The sequence below is a fragment of the Ranitomeya variabilis genome, chromosome 4 (assembly GCF_051348905.1).
Source record: "Ranitomeya variabilis isolate aRanVar5 chromosome 4, aRanVar5.hap1, whole genome shotgun sequence".
Lineage (NCBI taxonomy): Eukaryota > Metazoa > Chordata > Amphibia > Anura > Dendrobatidae > Ranitomeya > Ranitomeya variabilis.
This window is the reverse complement of record NC_135235.1, coordinates 335402941-335418443: the sequence shown is the minus strand read 5'-3', so window position 1 is coordinate 335418443 and position 15503 is coordinate 335402941. Positions and strand designations below refer to the sequence as shown.

General features: G+C 44.7%; 1 protein-coding gene across 6 annotated transcripts in view; it reads right to left on the bottom strand.

Annotated features, from left to right (window-relative positions):
- Positions 1-15503, bottom strand: part of DRC12 (dynein regulatory complex subunit 12 homolog) — a 128702-nt gene that overhangs the window by 45158 nt on the left and 68041 nt on the right. Inside the window, exons 3-4 of one of the 6 annotated variants that reach the window (XM_077250572.1) lie at positions 8601-8705; positions 7286-7407 (exon numbers count right to left, since the gene is read on the bottom strand). The exons of the other annotated variants lie outside the window; for them this stretch is intronic. Coding sequence (XP_077106687.1) covers positions 7286-7382 — 97 coding nt within the window. The 5' untranslated portion in view covers positions 7383-7407; positions 8601-8705. The remainder of the gene's footprint in view (positions 1-7285; positions 7408-8600; positions 8706-15503) is intronic. 6 annotated transcript variants of the gene reach the window in all.

Genomic DNA, 15503 nt, shown 5'->3' with positions numbered 1-15503 from the left:
CCTGAAAAAAAATTGTGACTTTCAGAGTCTCTCCTTCATAAATTAAACAATATGTGTCTGTTCATTTCTCACACACCACATGCACAGATGTGGTATAAAAAAATTTAAAAAACATTTCCTTCAGAATGATTTTTTCACCATTTAAAGCAATGCAAACATGTAAAAACAATACATGTGAACATAGCCCTAGGTCTGAGGAGCAATTTTTTTCTTTTATTTATTTTGCCTTATATACAAGTCATCCTGAAAGGAATGCTTCTTAACATTTTTTCCAGTCATATCCATTCTAACTGTGGTTTTGTATGTTTTATTGTTAGGCTGTATGCAAATTGTCTCTTCAGAGTGGAAGAGAACTAGAACTCTAGTGCCACCTATTGGAAGTAGCAATCCTAACAGTCAATGTCGACCCTTTAACGATTGTTAGGCTGTAAAAGTCACTTAAAACTCTGACAACATTGTTCCCAGCAGCGACCTGGGATACAGATATGTTTCCAGGGGTCTTTCTTATGATGTTCCCATGCCATTTCAGCACAGTTTCCATAGTTTTACACAATTTTTAGACCCCCTCAGATATCCGGGGTGGGGGGTGGGCGGAAAAATGCTTGAGTTTCCCATTCACTTTCATTATACAGTGGGGAAAAAAATATTTAGTCAGCCACCAATTGTGCAAGTTCTCCCTCTTAAAAAGATAAGAGAGACCTGTAATTGAGATAATAGGTGGACCACAACTAGGAGAGTCAAAATGAGAAAACAAATCCAGAAAATCACCTTGTCTGATTTGGCAAAATTTATTTTGCAAATTATGGTGGAAAATAAGCATTTGCTCATTAACAAAAGTTCATCTCAATATTTTGGTATAAATCCATTGTTGGCAATGACTGACAGAGGTCAAACCTTTTCTGTAAGTCTTCACAATTTTGGCAAACACTCTTGGTGGTATGTTGGCCCATTCCTCCATGCAGATCTCCTCTAGAGCAGTAATGTTTTGGGCCTGTTACTGGGCAACACAGACTTTCAACTCCCTCCACAGGTTTTCTATGGGGTTGAGATCTGGACACTGGCTAGGCCACTCCAGGACCTTCATATGCTTCTTAGGAAGCCACTCCCTCTTTGCCCTGGCAGTGTGCTTGGTATCATTGTGCCATTACTGATGGAAGGAGGTTTGCACTTAAAATCTCACGATACATGGCCCCATTCATTCTTTCATGTACATGGATCAGTCGTCCTGTCCCTTTGCATAGAAACAGCCCCAAAGCATGATGTTGCCACCCCCATGCTTCACAGTAGGCATGGAGTTCTTTAGATGCAACTCAGTATTCTGTCTCCTCCAAAGACAATGAGTTTTGTTTCTACCAAATAGTTCTACTTTGATTTCATCAGACCATATGACATTGTCCCAATACTCTTCTGGATAATCCAAATGCTCTCTAGCAAACTTCAGATGGGCCCGGACATGTACTAGCTTAAGCAGGGAGACATGTCTGGCGCTGCAGGATTTGAGTCACTGGCGGTGTAGTGTGCTGCTGATGGCAGTGTGGCACCCCTGAGGGTCCAGTCGCCCCAGAGGTACTGCACCTCAGCCAGAGGTGTGGTACTCTGCTCTTGGGTAAGAATGGAACACTACCCAGGACCCACACACTAGCATGCAACACCAGACCTCTATAGGCATGGAGGGAACTAAGTAGAGGGTGTGGGTGGAGGAAGTAGAGAGGGGTTGTCATGGAAACAGTAGCGAGGAGTCAGGAAGATTCTTGAAAGGCAGTGAGTGAGAAGGAGTGGAGCAGAGCAGACATGAGAGAGTTGGAGCTGGTGACTTAAGCAGTGAGGAGCTCATCCCAGCATGAGAGGGCAGAAAGAGAGAACAAGGAAGATAGAGAGAAGTTACTGACAGAAAGAAGAGAGAGAAGGGGTCCTAGGGGCATGGCAATGAGGAATCCATGTGTGGGGCCCATATCCATGCCAACTGTAGTTGGTTGGAGGGACCAGGTAGCAGTGGGGGAACCGGCCCCCAAGACTAGTGGAGAACTACAAGGCTCAGCTTGCAAGCAGGAGGCTGTGGTATCTGTATGTGCCACAGCCACATCCACACACATTTGCTGAAAAGGCAGCCACATAGGATCAAGGGGACCAGAAAGACATTGCCCGACAAGATCCGAGGCTGCTGGCTTGGGACACTGTGTGTGAAGGCGCAGGGCAGGAGAGGCGGGAGCCAGCACAGTGAGATGGCCAGGGAAGGAGCATAAGAAGAGGGTTCTGGCAAAGTGGACACCAAATTACCTGAGAGCTGACTGGGCCACCGATCCGGAGGACACGGCACTCAGCTGGGACTGCATTTAAGAACTGTGGAAAAGTGTGGAAACTGCACCCTGATGTGTCCTCTGAATTATTACTGCGACACCTGCCCTGCATCACAACATCCATCATTAACTTTTCCACTTTAACTGCCCTGGGGCTTAGCACTACCCATGCAGAGCTGTAACATCTCTGCTTCATCACCATCTGCCCCAGAGGACCTGAACCGCAGCGTCGGCCATCTCCCTATTGCCGAGTACCATGGGTGTCATCACGAACTAATCCCTTAAAAAACTTTATTTTCCCCTTTGACTTTTATTGGATACCCAGGGCCACGGATAGGGTCATTGCTGCCATGACATCCCCCTTAAGAACTGACGGACCCGGCCCGGCCCACTGTCCTAATGGGCGCTCCATTTTTTGGCGTCACAAACAGGATTTTGTGACCCGGTCCCACTGGGTCCTGTGTGCCAGAGACTTTATTGAACTATAAACTCACCACTATTACCAGGGCCGGCTCCAGGTTTTTGAGGGCCCCGGGCGAACAAGTCTCATTGGGCCCCCCCCTTTTAACACACACAGCCCACGCACGCAGTATATAACCCACACAGCCCACGCATGCAGTATATAACCCACACAGCCCACGCACGCAGTATATAACCCACACAGCCCACGCAGTATTATCCCACACAGCCCACGCAGTATATAACACACAGCCCACGCACGCAGTATATAACACACAGCCCACGCACGCAGTATATAACACACAGCCCACGCACGCAGTATATAACACACAGCCCATGCACGCAGTATATAACACGCAGTATATAACACACAGCCCACGCACGCAGTATATAACACACAGCCCACGCACGCAGTATATAACACACAGCCCACGCACGCAGTATATAACACACAGCCCACGCACGCAGTATATAACACACAGCCCACGCATGCAGTATATAACACACAGCCCACGCACGCAGTATATAACACGCAGTATATAACACACAGCCCACGCACGCAGTATATAACACAGCCCACGCAGTATATAACACACAGCCCACGCACGCAGTATATAACACACAGCCCACGCACGCAGTATATAACACACAGCCCATGCACGCAGTATATAACACGCAGTATATAACACACAGCCCACGCACGCAGTATATAACACACAGCCCACGCACGCAGTATATAACACAGCCCACGCAGTATATAACACAGCCCACGCAGTATATAACACAGCCCACGCAGTATATAACACAGCCCACGCAGTATATAACACACAGCCCACGCACACAGTATATAACAGTGTTATAACCTGCATGCGTGGGCTCGCTGTGTGTTATATACTGCGTGCGTGGGCTGTGTGTTATATACTGCGTGGGCTGTGTTATATACTGCGTGCGTGGGCTGTGTGTTATATACTGCATGGGCTGTGTGTTATATACTGCGTGCGTGGGCTGTTTGTCATAATAACACACAGCCCATGCACGCAGTATATAACACAACACAGCACAGCCCCGTGACATAGTATATAACCGCGGCAACACCTAAAATGGGTGACACTGGCTGAGATCAGATTTGGTAAAAGGGTCAGTCACGCAGCACTGCAGACCCAGGCTCAGAGTCAGTAGCAGCAGGCTGCTTGCATCCCATTCCGATTCATCCCCCCCCCAGCCCCCAGCCCCCGCAATGCGCAGCGTTGTGGTCGGGGACCGTCACCGAAGACGAGTCACTCACTCACAGTCACTGCTGCTAGCCTTCGCCGGCCCGTCGCCCTCGTTGTGGACACACAGGAGAGGGCACCCGACCATGCACCTCCTCACTCATTGCAGCTGCTGCCTGTCTTCTTCTGCTTGGCGCTGCTAGACCAGACTGTCCTCATGTCCTGGATGGTGGCTCTGTCTTCTTGCTTTTAGGAAGACGAGCCGACCGGAAGTAACAGGACAGATGACCCTGCGCTGCCCGGAAGTGACTCTCTCTGTATTGTGTATCCATGGTGACGGGCCGGCGGAGGTGAGTATTGCTGCTATTGCAGCTGCGCAGCGCCAGGCGCCAGCAAAACGTCTCAGACAGCTCTGTTGTCTGCCCCCTGCTGCCGTGGCGCCGCCGGGCACCGGGGGATGAGGGATTTGATTTGATCACTGTACACGCACAGCAGCGATGCAGACAGTGACAGTGTGTACTACCATAAATGGGCCCCCCCGTCTCGCCAGGGCCCCGGCACTTGCCCGGGTATGCCGGGTGCTGACGCCGGCCCTGACTATTACTGTGTCACACGGCGCATGGGAGAAGAGAGGCGTGTCATCATGGGCGGAACCTGGAAGAAAGGCATGAAAGCCATGCCCGCCCATTGCAGATACTTCCATGTACTAAGAACAAGTCAGTTAGCCATGGAGATCCACCTCCTAGTCTGGGATTGCGGGAAAAGAAAGAAAAAGAAAGACCGCCCACAAAAGAGAAAGAAGGAACAGCACGTGGGTGCAAGAAATAACGACCCGGCAAGCAATATGGCAAGTGGTGGTCACCCGCAGCATGGGGTGGAAACGGAGGACTCCCGCAGCCGACTGGACGAGAACCCTGCCCAGCTGCCTGCCATAGACCAGGAGTTATTTGGAGCGGAGGTGGAAGAGCTGAGCCGCCAGCTCCTGAAGTTGCAGCTTTTGGCGGTGACAAGCTGGAAGGAGGCACTGCTGGAAAGGAAGCTTGTACTGTGGGCGGCCTCGCGACCAGCATCCCCGACCCCAGCGGAAGAGGAGTCCAGCACCGGAGACATCTGATGCAGGTACTGTGATCAACCCTGCCCTGGTGACAGAAGAGACCCTGTTAGGCCCACTGCAGCCCCCATCAGCCCTCAAACCTGGCCAGACAATTTAAAGGCTAGCCTGGGACCAGCTGTCAGATGTGGGGGACCAACTGGTGGTACCGCTACAATCCAACTGTACACCCTGGGAGGTGAGCGGAGAATGGGTCTTGTTTCGCTGGGAATGCACGTGAACTGATTTAATGGGGTTCCCTGGGGAACTGACCTGGAGGAAGAAGTAAGTGGTGACAGAACATAACTGTAAATAGTTAAGTAAACCTGGTTAAAAGTGTAGAAACTGCACCCTGCTGTGTCCTCTGAATTATTACTGCGTCACCTGCCCTGCATCACAACATCCATCATTAACTTTCCCACTTTAACTTCCCTGGGGCTTAGCACTACCCATGGAGAGCTGTTACATCTCTGCTGTATCACCATCTGCCCCAGAGGACCTGAACCACAGCATCAGCCATCTCCCTATTGCCGAGTACCATGGGTGGCGTCACAAACTAATCCCTTACAAACTTTATTTTCCCCTTTTATTGGACACCCAGGACCACGGAGCGGGTCACTGCTGCCGTGACATTCCCCTAAAGAACCGACAGACCCCGCCCGAGTACCCCACAGTCCTAGCGGGCACTCCAGTAGCCTTTGTTATGATGGTCCCAGCTCTATGCAGGTCATTCATTAGGTCCCACCGTGTGGTTCTGGGATTTTTGGTCAATGTTCTAGTGATCGTTTTGACCCCACGGGATGAGATCTTGAGTGTAGCCCGAGATCGAGGGAGATTATCAGTGGTCTTGTATGTCTTCCATTTTCTTATTATTGCTCCCACAGTTGATTTCATCACACCAAGCTGCTTGCCTATTGCAGATTCAGTCTTCCCAGCCTGGAGCAGGGCTACAATTTTGTTTCTGGTGTCCTGCCACAGCTGTTTGGTCTTTACCATAGTGGAGTTTGGAGTCTGACTGTTTGAGGTTGTGGACAGGTGTCTTTTATACTGATAATAACAAGTTCAAAGAGGTGTTATTACTACAGGTAATGATTGGAGAACAGAGGAGCCTCTTAAAGAAGAAGTTACAGGTCTTTGAGAGCCAGAAATCTTGCATGTTTTTAGGTGACCAAATACTTATTTTCCACCATAATTTGCAAAATAAATCTTGCCAAATCAGACAAGATGATTTTCTGGATTTGTTTTCTCATTTTGACATCCATAGTTGGGGTCTACCTATGATGTCAATTACTGGCCTCTCATCTTTTTAAGTGGGAGAACTTGCTGGCTGCTAAATGCTTTTTCCCCACTGTACTTGTTACTCGGGTCAAGCACATGAGCTTTACAATTGGCTCGATTCGAATAACGAGTACCGGAGCATTATAGTGCTCGTTTAACACTAATTCTAAGCCTGAAAGTCAGCTTTAAAGGACACAGATACTTCTACTGATTTTACTGACAGCAACTACTCAGATAATAAAAGGTATTTTACAACACAAGATCCTCTAATTACAATTTGTCTTTTTCTGCATCTCCAAACAACGACAAAGGAAAAGAAGAAGGGGTGAGTAGCATATCTACCGGGGGGCAGAGGGGGTCCACCCAGAGCTATGTTACTGTAACTGTATCGGCGTGCGCATCGCAGCGATGCAGTTACATTCTACGGCAGAGCAGGGAGACATGGGGTCCCTGAGCAGGCGGTGGGGGGCCCATTGTCAGCAGTGGGCCCCCCGCCCATCATTGCATACTCAGCTGTATCGGCTGCATGCCGATACAGCTGACCCCATTGATGAGAGAGGGAGTGTTATGCTCCTTCTCTCATCATTTCCCTGTCGGAGGTTGACATTACCAATGCCGACACTGACAGCAGGCGCGATGACGTCACCACTTGGCACCCGTGGCCCGAAGATGAGCTCGGAGCAGCGCAGGAACCAGGAGGAAGAGAGGTGAGTATTTTTTTTTTATGGGGCTGCATTATACTATAGAGGCTGCCTATGGGGGTACATTATAATACAGAGGCTGCCTATGGGGGTACATTATAATACAGAGGCTGCCTATGGGGGTACATTATAATACAGAGGCTGCCTATGGGGATTCATTATAATACAGAGGCTGCCTATGGGGGTACATTATAATACAGAGGCTTACTATGGGGATACATTATAATGAAGAAATATAAACAAGCTCACCCGTGATGCATAAACCAAACCTCGGGAGCACGGACCCGCTGTGTCCAAGCGTATAAAGTCCAAAAAAGAAGAGAATGTCCAGATTCACCGAATCCATAAAAAGAGTTTTCTTTATTCACAAACTTTAAATATAGAGGATACAGACTTCAGCATGAACCATATGGGTAAGAATCTCAACGCGTTTCTGGAGACTAAGCTCCCTAAATCATGACATGATACATTATAATACAGAGGCTGCCTATGGGGGTACATTATAATACAGAGGCTTCCTATGGGGGTACATTATAATACAGAGGCTGCCTATGGGGGTACATTATAATACAGAGGCTGCCTATGGGGGTACATTATAATATAGAGGCTGCCTATGGGATTTCATTATAATACAGAGGCTGCCTGTGGGGGGTACATTATAATACAGAGGCTGCTTATGGGGAGTGCAGTATATTATATGGAGACCTATGTGGAGTGCATTATACTATATGGAGACCTATGGGGAGTGCATTATACAATATAGAGTCTGCCTATGGGGAGTGCATTATACTATATTGAGGACTATGGGGAGTGCATTATACTATATTGAGGACTATCTGGTCTATTATGCTATATGGAGGCTATGTAGGGGGCCATCATACAGTGTGGAGATTACAGTGACAGGGCCATCATACAGTGTTGGAGCCATTAAATAGTTTGGGGGATATTAAGGGGTCAGTATATATACAGTGAGGGGGCATTATACTGTGTATAAGAGAGTTCATACTAGATGGCAAGTATTACACCAGATAGAAAAACAACCATGTCTCACATAGCACGTCCGCACAGATCAAAAGAGAAGTAGGTAACCATTGTTCGCTGGATTTAACCAATTATCAGGCCATACAATGCTGTTTTTTATACAGAGACTATAAACAAATGAGCCTATGTATGGAGTAGATGGAACTTATAAATATGAATCATTGTTTCTGCCTGATTAAGAGTTGATGGTTGGCGGACAAAGGAGCCTAACGCAAAAGATATACAATCAAAGTAAAATATAGTGCAGGGGTGCCAGTGAGACGCGCAGGAGGCGTGACCTACCGGTACTTCTCTTTTGCCTTGTACAGACGTGCTATGTGAGACACGGTTGTTTTTCTATCTGGTGTAATACTTACCATCCTTACAATTTCTCTAAGCACAGGTTTCTTCAGCTGCTTTTTGATACACCTTATTTGAATGCCTTTGTATTTTTGTCTGTCATTTTATACGTGCAATAAAATTTATATATTTTTCATTACAAATCCCCTTAACTCTTTATTTAGATCTTGAGACTGCATATTACCTTATGGCACACTTGAGTATATATGGTACTTTTGATCAAGACATCAGTGTAGTGATCTTCCCGAATAGGAAGGAGACTGCTAAAAACTCCATTATGCGCAACCTCCTGCCATTCAAAAAAAGGGTATGAACAATAACCCTGTGGGTGAGCTTTTTAGGTATAAAAACAACTGTACTCTGGAAACCCAGTACATAACGGAATTGCACGCAGTAAAAAACAAACTACGAGAACGGCACTACCCACAATGGACACTGGATAGAGTAGAGAGTATAGTGAATGAAAAAACTTCAAGATGACATGTTGAAAGATAAAGAATTGCCAACAGTGGATAAAAACTCTGAAAATAATCCAGTGACATTTGCATCAACATATAGCCTCCAGTTTGGAGCGATTAGCCCACTTATAAGAGAACACATCCCTATACTTTTTCAAAATAAAAAAACTCAAGTCCATTTTATACAAACCAGTGCAGTGCGTAACCAGAAATGCTCCCACAATTGGAGATATTCTCTCACCAAGTCTATATATAATTGAATGTATAAATTGTAATAACACCTGGCTAGCAACGAAAGGGTCATATAAGGCTACTTTCACACTTGCGTCATTTGGCCTCCGTCGCAATGAGTCGTTTTGGGAAAAAAACGCATCCTGCAAATGTGCCCGCAGGATGCGTTTTTTTCCCATACACTTGTATTGCCGATGGATCGCGATGTATGGCCATACGTCGCGTCCGTCGTGCACTGGATGCGTCGTGTTTTGGTGGACCGTCGTCATGAAAAAACGTTCAAGGGAACATTTTTTCGTACGTCGGATACTGCATTTCCTACCGCGCAGGCGAGGCCGGAACTCCGCCCCCTCCTCCCCGAGACTTTAGAATGGGCAGCGGATGCGTTGAAAAACTGCATCCGCTGCCCACGTTGTGCCGAATTTTCACAATGTCCGCCGGTACATCGCGCCGACGCTTAGCGAAAGCCGCATACCGACGCAAGTGTGAAAGAAGTCTAAGTGTGGACACACCATCTGTACATGCTGCAAATATATGCAGAATACTAAAAGTTTTTCTTCCTCAGTGACAAATAAAAAATATAACATATACACCTACGGTACATTAATTGTAATAGCTCACATATTGTTTATTTAATTACCTGTACCCATTGTAATTTACAATATGTGGGCTGCACTATCAGCCTCTTAAAAATCAGGATAAGGAGACATGTCAGATGCAGTGAATAAACACATTTTTAAAAGCTCTGCAGTGTCAAATCATTTTGCAACAGTTCATAATGGTGAGGTTTCTACCTTTAGAATACAAGGTATTGAAAGGGTTAAACAACCTCATAGAGCAGGTGACCATTGAAAAAACTCATTAGCAGAGAAACGTGGTGGGTGTATATACTTAAAACATGGTCACCACTAGATATGAACGTCAGGCAAAACCTGATCTATCGTGATGAGTAAGGCCTGGTTTAATTATACCTCACCGGTGCTTTGAGTCTTCTCAGGAATTGGTCCTATCAAGTCAGCTGTTAGGTCCAGGACATGACACAACACGCCATTTTTTTTAGTTTGTCTAGTGCAATGATTAAGGGCATGTATCTGAAACGCGTCTGGCAGACCTTCAATCTCACAAGTGATGGTGGGTGAGGTGTGTTTGTGGATTTTTAATGACTATTTGAATAAATGCTTGGAATTCCTCTCATCTCTTCTACTAGCCACAGCACCACTGCAGTGGACTCCTTGGAGGTGAGCTGACTTTGGAGTTTTCTCTCATGTTTTTTAATTCATTAGGAGGGTGCATACCACTTTATGAATTAGGAACATCTTACAACTTGTGTGCGCCTCTATCAGCAATTTTACTCTAGTCAGGGTCTGGCGTATCATTTCTAGGGTAAGGCACGCCATAATTTTTCATAAATTTGTTGAGCGGCCTGTGCCATACACCGCCCACCCCAGCTCCGCTCACTTTGGCAGAGCTGCGCAAAACTGCTGTGGAATCAACAAAGGTTTAAATTTCTCAACTACATGTTGAGCAAAAATCTTGCAACATTTGAAGGCTTTTTAAAGCAGAAAATTGGTGAAAACACCTTCATGAATCAGGCCCATTGTTCTACTTCCTTAATGGCCCTCCTGAATACGTTCTGCTAGAGACTCCACTAATACTGTGCTGTCCTCAGTCTAACAAAAAAAAACACAAAAATTGAGCTTGGATTAAGTTGGCATATATGCAGCACATAAACGCATGTTCACATTGGCGATAAAGCGCACAAAACCTACAAGAAACAAAATGAGCATAAAACCCTGCTGTAACTAACTAAAAGCAAAAGTGCTTTTAAATAACTCAGGGTTCTTAGTAATACTGTTTTTGATCAAAAATAGCATATGTGCTGCATGTATTACAACTTAATCCAAGCTCAATTTTTGCATTTTTCTTTGTATTTTTGCATTTTGTGCAAGCTGTGGTGTGGCCTCCCTTTCCTGAGCTGGTAATTACATTCCCCTGACTGATGTCCATAGATTAGGATTCAGTCCTTTTGTCTGCCCTTAATTCACACACTAAGGTCAACTCTGACATATGGTAAGGTTTTTAATATTAGATAGTGTAGGTTCTGTCCCAATCAGGGTACCTGAAGCCTTGAAGGTGGTGGGATGGCTTTTATGCTATTTTTGATCAAAAGAGTATTACTAAGAACCTGGAGTTATTTAAATGCACTTGCTTTTTACTTATTTAATTACAGCAGGGCTTTTTGGTCATTTTGTTTCTTGTAGGTTTTGTCCTCAGACTAAGGACACGGTCACACGTTCATTATCTGGTCAGTATTTTGCATCAGTAGTTGTAAGCCAAAACCAGGAGTGGATGAAAAGTGCAGATATGGTGACGTGTTTACATAGTAACATAGTTAGTAAGGCCGACAAAAGACATTTGTCCATCCAGTTCAGCCTATATTCCTATATTCCATCATAATAAATCCCCAGATCTACATCCTTCTACAGAACCTAATAATTGTATGATACAATATTGTTCTGCTCCAGGAAGACATCCAGGCCTCTCTTGAACCCCTCGACTGAGTTCGCCATCACCACCTCCTCAGGCAAGCAATTCCAGATTCTCACTGCCCTAACAGTAAAGAATCCTCTTCTATGTTGGTGGAAAAACCTTCTCTCCTCCAGACGCAAAGAATGCCCCCTTGTGCCCGTCACCTTCCTTGGTATAAACAGATCCTCAGCGAGATATTTGTATTGTCCCCTTATATACTTATACATGGTTATTAGATCGCCCCTCAGTCGTCTTTTTTCTAGACTAAATAATCCTAATTTCGCTAATCTATCTGGGTATTGTAGTTCTCCCATCCCCTTTATTAACTTTGTTGCCCTCCTTTGTACTCTCTCTAGTTCCATTATATCCTTCCTGAGCACCGGTGCCCAAAACTGGACACAGTACTCCATGTGCGGTCTAACTAGGGATTTGTACAGAGGCAGTATAATGCTCTCATCATGTGTATCCAGACCTCTTTTAATGCACCCCATGATCCTGTTTGCCTTGGCAGCTGCTGCCTGGCACTGGCTGCTCCAGGTAAGTTTATCATTAACTAGGATCCCCAAGTCCTTCTCCCTGTCAGATTTACCCAGTGGTTTCCCGTTCAGTGTGTAATGGTGATATTGATTCCTTCTTCCCATGTGTATAACCTTACATTTATCATTGTTAAACCTCATCTGCCACCTTTCAGCCCAAGTTGCCAACTTATCCAGATCCATCTGTAGCAGAATACTATCTTCTCTTGTATTAACTGCTTTACATAGTTTTGTATCATCTGCAAATATCAATATTTTACTGTGTAAACCTTCTACCAGATCATTAATGAATATGTTGAAGAGAACAGGTCCCAATACCGACCCCTGCGGTACCCCACTGGTCACAGTGACCCAGTTAGAGACTATACCATTTATAACCACCCTCTGCTTTCTATCACTAAGCCAGTTACTAACCCATTTACACACATTTTCCCCCAGACCAAGCATTCGCATTTTGTGTACCAACCTCTTGTGCGGCACGGTATCAAATGCTTTGGAAAAATCGAGATATACCACGTCCAATGACTCACCGTGGTCTAGCCTATAGCTTACCTCTTCATAAAAACTGATTAGATTGGTTTGACATGAGCGATTTCTCATAAACCCATGCTGATATGGAGTTAAACAGTTATTCTCATTGAGATAATCCAGAATAACATCCTTCAGAAACCCTTCAAATATTTTACCAACAGTAGAGGTTAGACTTACTGGCCTATAATTTCCAGGTTCACTTTTAGAGCCCTTTTTGAATATTGGCACCACATTTGCTATGCGCCAGTCCTGCGGAACAGACCCCGTCGCTATAGAGTCCCTAAAAATAAGAAATAATGGTTTATCTATTACATTACTTAGTTCTCTTAGTACTCGTGGGTGTATGCCATCCGGACCCGGAGATTTATCTATTTTAATCTTATTTAGCCGGTTTCGCACCTCTTCTTGGGTTAGATTGGTGACCCTTAATATAGGGTTTTCATTGTTTCTTGGGATTTCACCTAGCATTTCATTTTCCACCGTGAATACCGTGGAGAAGAAGGTGTTTAATATGTTAGCCTTTTCCTCGTCATCTACAACCATTCTTTCCTCACTATTTTTTAAGGGGCCTACATTTTCAGTTTTTATTCTTTTACTATTGATATAGTTGAAGAACAGTTTGGGATTAGTTTTACTCTCCTTAGCAATGTGCTTCTCTGTTTGCTTTTTGGCAGCTTTAATTAGTTTTTTAGATAAAGTATTTTTCTCCCTATAGTTTTTTAGAGCTTCAATGGTGCCATCCTGCTTTAGTAGTGCAAATGCTTTCTTTTTACTGTTAATTGCCTGTCTTACTTCTTTGTTTAGCCACATTGGGTTTTTCCTATTTCTAGTCCTTTTATTCCCACAAGGTATAAACCGCTTACAGTGCCTATTTAGGATGTTCTTAAACATTTTCCATTTATTATCTGTATTCTTATTTCTGAGGATATTGTCCCAGTCTACCAGATTAAGGGCATCTCTAAGCTGGTCAAACTTTGCCTTCCTAAAGTTCAGTGTTTTTGTGACTCCCTGACAAGTCCCCCTAGTGAAAGACAGGTGAAACTGTACAATATTGTGGTCGCTATTTCCTAGATGCCCGACCACCTGCAGATTCGTTATTCTGTCAGGTCTATTAGATAGTATTAGGTCTAAAAGTGCTGCTCCTCTGGTTGGATTCTGCACCAATTGTGAAAGATAATTTTTCTTGGTTATTAGCAGAAACCTGTTGCCTTTATGGGTTTCACAGGTTTCTGTTTCCCAGTTAATATCCGGGTAGTTAAAGTCCCCCATAACCAGGACCTCATTATGGGTTGCAGCTTCATCTATCTGCTTTAGAAGTAGACTTTCCATGATTTCTGTTATATTTGGGGGTTTGTAACAGACCCCAATGAGACCCCAATTTCTATTATCATTTTTATCTGATTGCTCCTTTCCTGGTTTTGGCTTACAAATACGGATGTGAAATACTGACCAAAATACTGTGGTGTGAATGTAGCCAATGGTTTAGTATGCACTGCTGTCCTTCCTTTATCCTCTTTTCCTTGCCGCATATCAGTGGAGCTCCAATGTTATTAAAGCTGAAAATGAGCTGTGGGAGCTGTGTTAAGGTAAACAGGCAGTTAATAGTTTTGTTACATAGTTAGTCTTCTTTATGCCACAATATGTAGATAGTGATGAATTTAATTATACAGTATAATTAGTTCTTCTGCATAGGTCTAGTAAATGTGTCTCAAACTAAAATGGAGTCCAGTGTCACATTTTGGTGTAGGTTATGCATGGAAGTGGACAAGAGAGAATACAGTTGAACAGTTGAAGTTATTGCCCAGCTGAGTAATTGCAAGGCAACACCGCCATCTGCTGGTCAAAGGCAAGAGCGAAAGTGAAGAGAGAATTACAGTAGTAGGAATCTAATAGTGGCAACCTATGTTCCCAGAGGAAGAGTTTAAAAGACGACACCAGGCCAGGTGACACCTGTGTTGCAGTTACTAATTATAAAAGGTTGTCTACCTATCTTATATGAAGATAATACACTGTTGGATATTTTAAAAGATGGAATAAGTGTGGCAGCAAGGAGGGCACAAACTATTGGAGACATTATTGCCCCGAGTTCGGGTCCAGTTAAAGCTAAATCTAAGACTTGGTTAGAATGTAAGGGTTTTTTCGGGTGTGGTACTACTGCGTGCAGTACATGTGCACATATGCAGCCTGGTAATATTTTCCAAAACTCATAAGGAACCAAAGAATACAAAATAAATAGTTTCATTAACTGTCATACTAAAAATGTGGTTTACAAGATTGATTGTACATTATGTCATATCTCCTATATACTGTAGGATGTACATCACGAAAACTAAAAACACTTGTAACTAGTGTTGAGCGATACCGTCCGATACTTGAAAGTATCGGTATCGGAAAGTATCGGCCGATACCGGCAAAGTATCGGATCTAATCCGATACCGATACCCGATACCAATACAAGTCAATGGGACTCAGGGTCTGAAGGAGAGGAAACTCTCCTTCAGGCCCTGGGAACCATATTAATGTGTAAAATAAAGAATTAAAATAAAAAATATTGCTATACTCACCTCTCCGACGCAGCCTGCACCTTACCGAGGGAACCGGCAGCGTTGTTTGCTTAAAATTCGCGCTTTAACTTCCTTACGTGAAGTCCCGGCTTGTGATTGGTCGCGCGCCGCCCATGTGGCCGCGACGCGACCAATCACAGCAAGCCGTGACGTAATTTTAGGTCCTTCAGTATTTTAAAATTACGTTCCGGCGTTGTGATTGGTCGCGTCGCGGTCACATGGGCGACGCGACCAATCA